This window comes from Drosophila subobscura, chromosome J, assembly GCF_008121235.1.
Source record: "Drosophila subobscura isolate 14011-0131.10 chromosome J, UCBerk_Dsub_1.0, whole genome shotgun sequence".
Classification (NCBI taxonomy): Eukaryota; Metazoa; Arthropoda; class Insecta; order Diptera; family Drosophilidae; genus Drosophila; species Drosophila subobscura.
The window spans coordinates 17,434,419-17,442,735 of record NC_048532.1 but is presented as its reverse complement, the minus strand read 5'-3'; the positions used below and the strand labels follow the sequence as shown (position 1 = coordinate 17,442,735).

Below are 8,317 nucleotides of genomic sequence, written 5' to 3'. Positions count from 1 at the left end.
CTCCAGGCTGGGGTTAGTGGTGGGACTGGGCCACAGGTGCAACAGTCAGTGGCGTGGCGTGGAGTGGCAACAGCTGGGGCAAATCATTTGCAAAACGCGTTAAGTGCATCACCGGATGGGCGGCGACGAGCTCTTTGCATACAATGAAATAGCCAAACCCAATCCATAATGCGATTCAATGGATGCACACGGACTAGGCGGCACTAGGGGTAGTCATGGCTGAGGATTGCACGAGACAAAAGGCACTGCAAGCGCCGTTCAATCTGTTGTTTGCTATTTTCATTATACTTTAAGGAACCATAGCAAATGGCACTGGCCGTTCAGGCACAGGTAAAGTTCACTTTTCTTTAGGGTTTACCACGAAAACAAATGTTCCTTCGATGCTTTTTACCTCTTCAATGGTTCAACTTTCACTTCTTTAAGTGTTTTCTTTCGCAAGTGCTTTATTCTGAGAGCTACACAACATTTAAGAACAAATGTAAATGAGTGCAAAAAAGTGATGTGAACAAATAGAAAAGAACAAAAAGTGACAAGTAAAGATGTCTACATTAAAGACGATGAAAATATACCAATAAACGCATGTATAATAATATAATTATAATAATACAATCATAAATATATAATATATGCAAATAGCCTCAAAAAGAGTGTCTCGCCTTAGACCTATCCAACTTTGGGCACATGTGGCGTAGTCTTAAAGCCTAACTAAATTTCCTTACTCTCTACAAATGAACATCGTAGGCTAAGCGCCTACGAACTAAGATTCTAATACTTCCTGCCAGCGTTCTCTCGTGCTATGCTTGGCGTAGGTTCTGTGCATTCCAGATCTGTTGCTCTGTTTCCTGTAGGCTTTGGCGCAGCCTGAAGATGAGACTCACCGCCTCGGCATTCCTCTGGCCGATCGCAAAGTGTTTCACCTGGTCCAGCAGCAGCTGGATGGTGGGCAACTGCAGATACACCAACGGATTGTTACGCTCCAGCTCAAGGTTTGGCTTCTTGGCCAGGCTCTGCTCGTTCTCTGTCGTTGTGTCGCACTCCTTTCGCTTCCCATTGCCAGCCAAGCATGTGGAGTCTGGAGATTCGGCAGCTGAAGTAGTTACAAGTGGAGCTGGGACTTTGCTCCTTGGCTTTAGGTCGCTGCGTACTCTTATGGTGGGCTTAGTTGGTTCCTTTTCAGGGCTGACGGTGATCCTTTCTACGTTTAGTTTCGGTGCAGCAATGCTCCTGTGGTCTGTCTTGGTGGGCTGCTCTGGTGGCAGGGCAGGGCTGACGGTTATGCTGTCGAAGCAGGGTTGCGGCATAGATTGCTTGGGGCTGTCATGGATTATTATGACGAACTCCTCTGCTGCCTTGTCGGGGATGATGGTCATCCTGTCGCATTTGGTTTGCAGCTGCAATCGGTCCGTGTTGGTCTCCTCTGCTGCCTTGCCAGTGGTCTTCTTGGCATCATTGTTTTAAGCTGCAATCGGTCACTGCGTACTCCTGGGATGGTCGCCTCTGCTGCCTTGCCAGTGGCCATCCTGCCATCGCTGATTTTCAGCTGCAATCTGTCACTGCCTACTCCTGTGATGGTCTCCTCTGCTGCCTTGCCATCATTGCTTTTCAGCTGAAATCGGTCCTCGCGTACTTCTGACAATGACTGCTCTAGTGCCTTGCCAATGCTGATCTTGTTCTGTTTCTCTCTTTGCTTTGTTTGATAAGTTCGACCCTTCAATTTGATGGAAAACTGTTTCAGTCTTTTCGCAATCGGTTGCTTCGTGGCACGCTTCTTCAGGGTTTCCCCATCCAGCTTGCCATCAATGTGGTCTTCGTAGTCCTGAAGATTAATGTCGCCCAGCTCGTCATCGTGGATGATCAACGAGGATGGTTTTGACAGGCTAGACTCGCTGGCCAGCATACTGTCTAGGATCTGGCACGTCTCTCCATCTGCGCTTGAATCTGTCTCTGCATTTGTCTCGGCGCTTGCAGCTTTATCCTCATCTTCGTCGCTGCAGAGATCGATGACAAAAGGCGGAGATTGTTTTGCGGCTGCTTCTGTTGCTGATTGCTGGTCAGCCTGCTTCGGTGCTGTCTGCCCATTGAGGCGTGCGATCCAGGAGCCAACCCACGCCATTACGTCCTCGTATGACGACGCAGGCAACCTTTTCTTTATATCCTCATGGCATTTACTTGACAACTGATGTCCATTGGGTCCCTTGACGATTTTGAATTGCGCCACTCGAGAGGAAAACAACTCCTTCCTGGAAACAGAGGAATTCACATTCATTTCTTGTAATGCCAATCGAATGTTACTTACAAAGTGAGTTTGCTCAGCCCGTCAAGACTCTGCATCTTGAGATATCGTCTGCCTGCTGCTTTGAGTCGTAATGAAACTGTTTTCAACCACAGGTAGCACAGGAAACACACAGGATCACACAAATCCTTTAAAATGGTTCAAAATGTGAAGCGACGCACTAATTGTTGAATTTCAAATGTCATATGTTTCTGACCCTCGGAAATATACCGAAATATACAGCCTCATTTTCAAAATATACTGTAAATATACCATAATCTTACATCAATTTCCAAAATTTTGATCTTCTGTTTAATATTACCAGCTAGTTAGAACTCTCAGTTTTAAAAGTGTTATTTTATTGGAATCATCATTTAATTCTCTATAAGAATGGTTGATTTTCATGACAAATCTTTATTGGATTGACTGTAAAATAAGATTACAACTAAAAAGGTCAACCAATACTTGTTGAATAAAATCATATCTTTCATATACCAACAACACCTACAAGACCAAATATACCTTCTCATTTAAAAAAAATACCGTTAGTATAGCGTAATCTTAAATCATATCCCTCGATTTTGATTTACTAACTTGCTAAGACTTTTAGCACTGAAACAATAATTTTATCCGATTGAAGAATCAATATGGCTTATTACAATCACTCCTTTGTATTGGATTGTATACCTTATGACCTTATATTTCAGTAATTACTACACGTTTTGCATATCAAGAAATTAGTGAAGCTGCCAACTGGGTAATAATGCACACATGTATTTGAATGGTCGCAGTAGCCCACTCTGAAATCACGCTTTGCAGCACCTCCGCTGGGTCCATGGCGGAGCGGGAAAATCAAACTATCATTTGAAAAATTAAAACAATACATTTTTCAGTATTTACATCTCTTAAAATAGCTATTATTTATATAAATTGTATAATTATCAGATTTACAAATGGTTTCCCACTGAGCTGCGCTGTTCGCCGCGGTTTATTCGCAAGTTGCCCATGCAGCCTTCAAAGAGAATATCGGCGATGGCTTTTCGTGCCAAGATGCGTTGCGTCGGCGCCATCTCTTCATATTGGACAGCCCACGACTTGGCCAGCACCTCCGAGGCCTCGCTCAAAGCTGGATGGGCATCTAAACCATTCGAATGTCTGCCCACAGTCAACGCCGCGCTCGTGGAAACGTTCGTGCGATCCGTGTAGTCGTATGTGTTAAGGTCACCAGTTTCCGGCTTGACATCGTCGTCTGGCGGGTGTTTGTCGGTATCCATGGGCTCCCCGTCCTGCTCGATGATCTCAACTTTCGGACTCAGCAGAGAGTTCTCCTCTGATGGTGGCGCGTCTGGCTCTGGTAGGTAGCTGGCTATTGTGTCCTTTGCCGCCCACTCACTCACGGTATCCAGGGGGTCCGATGAGGCCTGCAAATAATTCTATTTTAAAACCAAGTGCATCCAATGCAATTCCACACTCACGTCTTTTCCAAACTCAAACATCCTTTTTGGTTTTATGGTCGCCGAACCGCGAACCTTCCTGGATCTGCCCTGTTGGAACGACTCCTGGGTGAGGAGGAACCCCATGTAGTCGTAGAACCATAACGTGGGCTTGCATAGGTCCGAGTGGAATCCAAGTTCCTTTTGCTTAAGAATCCTCATCTGCTCCCGCCGGTAGTTCGTGCGAAAGATGTTGATGCGACGCCCAACTTCGGTGCGCGTTGCATTGGGCTGGATCTCCCTTAGTTTCGTCTCCAGCCGCTCGTAGGCTCGGTTTCTCAGCTCCTTGTTGCGGTAGTTCACGTGGTTGGCATCCCAGAGCTCCGGCATGTCTTGATAAAGGGCCAAGAACTCGCGCCAAAACTGGCGCTTGCCGGCGCTGAAGCGGTCGGGCAAAGACGCTGTCATCTGGTCACAAAACGAAAAAGAGTTAAATGAATTATAGACTTGGCCCAATTGCCTCCTTAAATGTCGATAGGGATATTCGAAATGTGTGCGAGTAGACGCAAAACCAACAGCAATGTCATTAGATTCCTTACATGTCACTATCTTTTCGAGTTAATTCTGTTTTTGATTATAAATTGTAAAAGAAATACAAAAAAACAAACACTCATCAGCTGTTGGCTGGAGTGTCCACTCTTTTTATGGAAAATCACACAAACACCAACAAGAAAAGTGCAGTGCTGGAAAACACCAAGCACACGAACACGAAATTCGACTCGATTCTTTTATGCATACCCTGGAACTCAATGCCGTCTGTGTGTTGTTTTGTTGTTGCATTCTCAAATTCCGTTTTAAACAAGACGACGAAAGCAAACACCCTCGATGGACCGACCCTCACTATTCAAGCAGCAATCATGAACTGAGTCTCTGATGTAGACGCAAACAGCACCAGTGTGTGTGTGTGTGTGTGTGCCAGTGTTAGATTGAATGATTGATTAGTTTTCTGATGGCTTTGATTGTGTGCATGTATGCGAGGGTTGTTTGTCTGCTATTCACATACATACTACATGCAGTACATACACAGAGCCAAGTCAATCAATCAACCGCCGCGCATTGAGAACAGCCTCAACGGCTGAAAATGCGCAATAATACAGATATGACTGCCTCGCATATAGAATTTCACAATTTTTAAGAATTCACATTGCTGGCGTTGGGTTCGGCAAGTGCCATCTACCCCCCTGTTCAACTCCCTTGCAATGCCACAACTCTGATGCACGTGGATGTCTGTATGTACATACATATGTATGTTTGAGTCGCTGAGAGAACTGTGGGCCGGAGAGCGCCTGGCCAGATGCCAGTTTGGACCAGACGTCTGGCTAAGGGCAGACATGCGCACTTCATTAACACAGACAAATCTCGCAATCAACACGAGTGTTTTGCCATATTTAAGCGCTACTATGACAAGTTAGAGAACCGATCACCGGGAAACTACCTCTATATTGATATGGATTGAATGATTGACATGCCATATGCAAATGCCAAACTTATTCGAGCGTAATTCTACATACATATGTATGTATGTATGCATGTGCTTTTTGACACGCACTCACAGACAGCGCCCACCATTCTCACACTCACACCAACACCGCACACACTCAGGTGCAATCAAAACAGATGTTTGATTGTGTTGGGTTTGAGAGAGCGCCCGCCCGGCCCGGCCGGGCAATCCATCTATCCATTAGGCAGCGGCAGCTAAGGGCAGACCTGCGCACTGACATATACAGCGCATATATTTAGCCGACTTTTTGTGCTGGCCATGAGGTGTACACACACACAAACACACACAGCTACGTATAGTCTGATTCTATATATATGTACATTAGTAGGTACTTATGTATTGTATATTCCAAATCGAGATTGCAACAATGACGCAAGGAGGAACGTAATGATTTTTGGTTTAAGTGTATTTGGTTCGAGTACAAACTAGAATCTACCTTATGGCCTAGTGATTGAGTGCATCTTCGAGATGCCTGGCTACGAACTAAGACTTAAGACTGGCGTGCTCTTTGGCTGAAGCATATTTGGGTTCCCCTGAATCTGACTTATCCTACGACGAGGCATCGTCCACCTCCCTCATCACCTCATCGGCACGTGTGATCAGCCCAATCAGACGAATGTTCCCCTTGTGGAGAGCGAATTGCTCCAGCAATTTCAGGTACTTTCGTGCATCGGCACAGCTGATGACGTTCGTCCCGCTGGCGGATTGTCCACCATTGTTGTTGTCGTCGTGGTCCATCGGTTGGCGACGCTTGATGCCTTGGCGTGCGGCTGCTGGCGCCATGGTCAATGCTGGCATCGGTGGCAGTGTTGGCATCCCCTCCGCAGCCGTGCTCTGCCTGCGCTGGCGCATCTGCTCGATGTACTCCATTTCGTTCTCCTTATTGGCGGCCAGCACTTCGGCCAGCGACGTGACACTGGAGCGCCCTCCATTCGCATCGTCCTCGAGTTCATCTTCTTCGAGTGGCTCCTCCTTGATGCGCACGACGGGGGCCGCCTCCGCTTCTGGCTCCGGGTCAGGCTGCGCCTTGGATGGTGCCATAGCCTCTGCTACCTCTTTATCGGTTTCTGTCTCCTCCTCGGGGTCTATCGGCTCCGCCTTGATGTCCTTTTCCTGCTTGATCTCGACCATGGGTGCTGGCACCACCGGACCCTTCTCCAGCAGCTGTGGCTGCGACGACGGACGCTTCGTTATGCTCTGGGCCAGTGTTGCCAGGGGAATAATTGTCATCGTCATTGGCTGTGCTCCACCGGCGGGTGGCTTTGCGCCTGGTGGCAGAATGGGCGTGGCCAGCAGCACCTTCTGCGATGTGCCAGGCGGTGTGTTGAGTGGCAGTGGCATTGGCAGCCTGACCAACTGTGGCAGTGGATGGGCGGCACGTGCTAGATTCAGTTCGCTCAGCGATGGCTTCACGTCCTCCTCCTCCTCCTCCCGCTCACTTATGTCGCCGCCATCCACATCGACCTCATCGTCCTCCTCGCCGGCATGACTGCTGAACGAGCTGGGCAGGCTCGCGTTCCCATCGTCCTGCTCGTCCTCCCCTTCGTTCTGCTGGTTGCTGCTTTCATTGGGCTTGCACTCGGACGTCACGTCCTTCACAATGTCCTTGATCTGCACCGAGTAACTCTGCGTGTAGCCGATCTTCAGCAGCTTTGTGTCGCTGCTTTCGATGCCGTAGGTGCTGCGGAACTTGTCGCACCACTCCTGGTGGGGGAAGAAGTTTGCCAGCCCCATGGAGCTCTTGAACTGCAGCGCCATCTTCTGTATCAGTCCGTCGGAGATGATAAAGTCCTTGTAGTACATCATGCGACGAATCCAGTCGTACACGGCCTTGCCCAGCATCGACACCCTCATCGTCTTCGTCTCCATGGTGCCGGCGTCTTGGGTGCGCCGCGTGCGCTGCTCCCAGGCGCTCATGATCTCCTGACGCTGCTGCACGATGCGCTTGATCTGGTCCGGACTGCAGTTGAACAGGCGGCCCACGTGCTTGTAGACCGGCACGCGATCGTACTCCCGCAGGGCGGCCACCTTCTCGTTGAGAGCGAGGACATTCTTGCGCTTGATGCGATTGTCGAAGGCCACCTTCTCGGCGGCCGAAAGCGTGGGTGTCGGGGTGAATGACCTCGGCACGATTATCGGCCCTCTGGGCCTCACCACTGCATCCACGTCGATTACCTGTGGACAGCAAATCGCATGAATTTGGTGCCGCAATCATGGCAATCACAATCGACTCACCTTATCCTTCTTGTCATCTCGTTTGGAGGGCTGTGCATGTGCCTGTGCCTGGCTCCTTTGCTCCCTCTCCCTTCTGCGTTTTTCCCGAATCCTCATTTTGTTGCTGCTTTAGCTGGAAACGACCCGCGCGCCTCTGGCGAATGTCGCAAGACACAATTTACAGTTGTTTTGCTGCGCCCACTCACCCTCTCCGGCTCTCTCACAGACACATCCAAGCGCTATGTATGCGAGTGTGTGTTTGTATGTGTGCGAGCGCTAGATGGTGGCTACGATTATGCGCGTTGACTGCTTGAAAACGTCGCCAGCCGCCACTTTTCTTTCCGATTTATTTCATTTTCCGCCTCGCATTGACTTGCAATTTTCGCCAACCTTTCGCGTGGCCACCAACCAAGTGCAGTCCGCTGTCGAATATAGTATTCAATGGGTTTCCAACAACGCTCAGCTGCACGCACCGCGCCGTGTTGTGTTGTGTCGTCTAGAACGGTTAATATAAAAATAGCTGCTTTGTGCTGTTGGCCGCGGTGTACGTTGTTCTGTGTTCTGTTCTCCCTCTGGCGAATGCGCAGCGTGGCGGTCGTGAGAGAGTGTGAGAGAGCGCGTGTTCAAACTGCGCCGGCCTGTATTTCGCTGATAAGCGTGCGGGAGTAAAACTAACTGACACAAAGAGTGGAAAAGCGAGAGCAGAGAAAGAGCGAAGCAAAGCGAGCGAACAAAACAAAAAACAGCTACGCGGAGAGAGGGTTGCAAAAGTGGTCGCGTGTGTGTGTGAGAGAGTGCTTCTGCGCATGCGACAACTTTACTGTTAGCTCTCTGATC

At 48.8% G+C, this 8,317-nt stretch overlaps 3 protein-coding genes across 7 annotated transcripts; all 3 read right to left on the bottom strand.

The window, feature by feature from the left end:
* Positions 1–486: 486 nt before the first annotated feature.
* LOC117894916 lies at positions 487–2,483 on the bottom strand. Of its 3 annotated transcripts, none has more exons than XM_034802215.1 (2): positions 2,297–2,483; positions 487–2,240 (listed from the first exon to the last, which is right to left on the bottom strand). In XM_034802215.1, the coding sequence occupies exon 2, from the start codon at positions 1,368–1,370 to the stop codon at positions 795–797; it is 576 nt and encodes a 191-aa protein (XP_034658106.1). In that variant the 5' UTR covers positions 1,371–2,240; positions 2,297–2,483; the 3' UTR covers positions 487–794. The 3 variants fall into 3 exon arrangements, with proteins under 3 accessions (XP_034658106.1, XP_034658105.1, XP_034658104.1); XM_034802214.1 differs by having other exon boundaries at positions 492–2,240; positions 2,293–2,483; XM_034802213.1 differs by having other exon boundaries at positions 494–2,240.
* A 692-nt stretch (positions 2,484–3,175) lies between these two features.
* LOC117893282 lies at positions 3,176–4,687 on the bottom strand. 3 transcript variants are annotated; one of them, XM_034799845.1, is made up of 3 exons: positions 4,504–4,687; positions 3,748–4,173; positions 3,176–3,693 (listed from the first exon to the last, which is right to left on the bottom strand). In XM_034799845.1, exons 1-3 carry the CDS (start codon positions 4,543–4,545, stop codon positions 3,220–3,222), a joined length of 942 nt encoding a protein of 313 aa, XP_034655736.1. In that variant the 5' UTR covers positions 4,546–4,687; the 3' UTR covers positions 3,176–3,219. The 3 variants fall into 3 exon arrangements, with proteins under 3 accessions (XP_034655736.1, XP_034655737.1, XP_034655738.1); XM_034799846.1 differs by lacking the exon at positions 4,504–4,687 and adding an exon at positions 4,374–4,432; XM_034799847.1 differs by lacking the exon at positions 4,504–4,687 and adding an exon at positions 4,305–4,393.
* Positions 4,688–5,651: 964 nt separating this feature from the next.
* On the bottom strand, positions 5,652–8,122 carry LOC117892941. Its single transcript, XM_034799264.1, has 2 exons — positions 7,502–8,122; positions 5,652–7,441 (listed from the first exon to the last, which is right to left on the bottom strand). Exons 1-2 carry the CDS (start codon positions 7,595–7,597, stop codon positions 5,816–5,818), a joined length of 1,722 nt encoding a protein of 573 aa, XP_034655155.1. The 5' UTR covers positions 7,598–8,122; the 3' UTR covers positions 5,652–5,815.
* Between the last annotated feature and the right edge of the window lie 195 nt (positions 8,123–8,317).

What these genes read in the sequence shown, in the direction of transcription:
- LOC117893282 (XM_034799845.1), bottom strand. Translation starts at nt 4,545, where the DNA reads ATGCAACAACAAAACAACACACAGACGGCATTGAGTTCCAGG. An exon ending in AGACGGCATTGAGTTCCAGG is followed by an intron (nt 4,174 to 4,503) that starts GTATGCATAAAA and finishes TTTTGTGACCAG; the next exon opens with ATGACAGCGTCTTTGCCCGA. An exon ending in TGTTTGAGTTTGGAAAAGAC is followed by an intron (nt 3,694 to 3,747) that starts GTGAGTGTGGAA and finishes AATTATTTGCAG; the next exon opens with GCCTCATCGGACCCCCTGGA.
- LOC117894916 (XM_034802213.1), bottom strand. Translation starts at nt 2,331, where the DNA reads ATGCAGAGTCTTGACGGGCTGAGCAAACTCACTTT. An exon ending in GGGCTGAGCAAACTCACTTT is followed by an intron (nt 2,241 to 2,296) that starts GTAAGTAACATT and finishes CTCTGTTTCCAG; the next exon opens with GAAGGAGTTGTTTTCCTCTC.
- LOC117892941 (XM_034799264.1), bottom strand. Translation starts at nt 7,597, where the DNA reads ATGAGGATTCGGGAAAAACGCAGAAGGGAGAGGGAGCAAAGGAGCCAG. An exon ending in GAGATGACAAGAAGGATAAG is followed by an intron (nt 7,442 to 7,501) that starts GTGAGTCGATTG and finishes TGCTGTCCACAG; the next exon opens with GTAATCGACGTGGATGCAGT.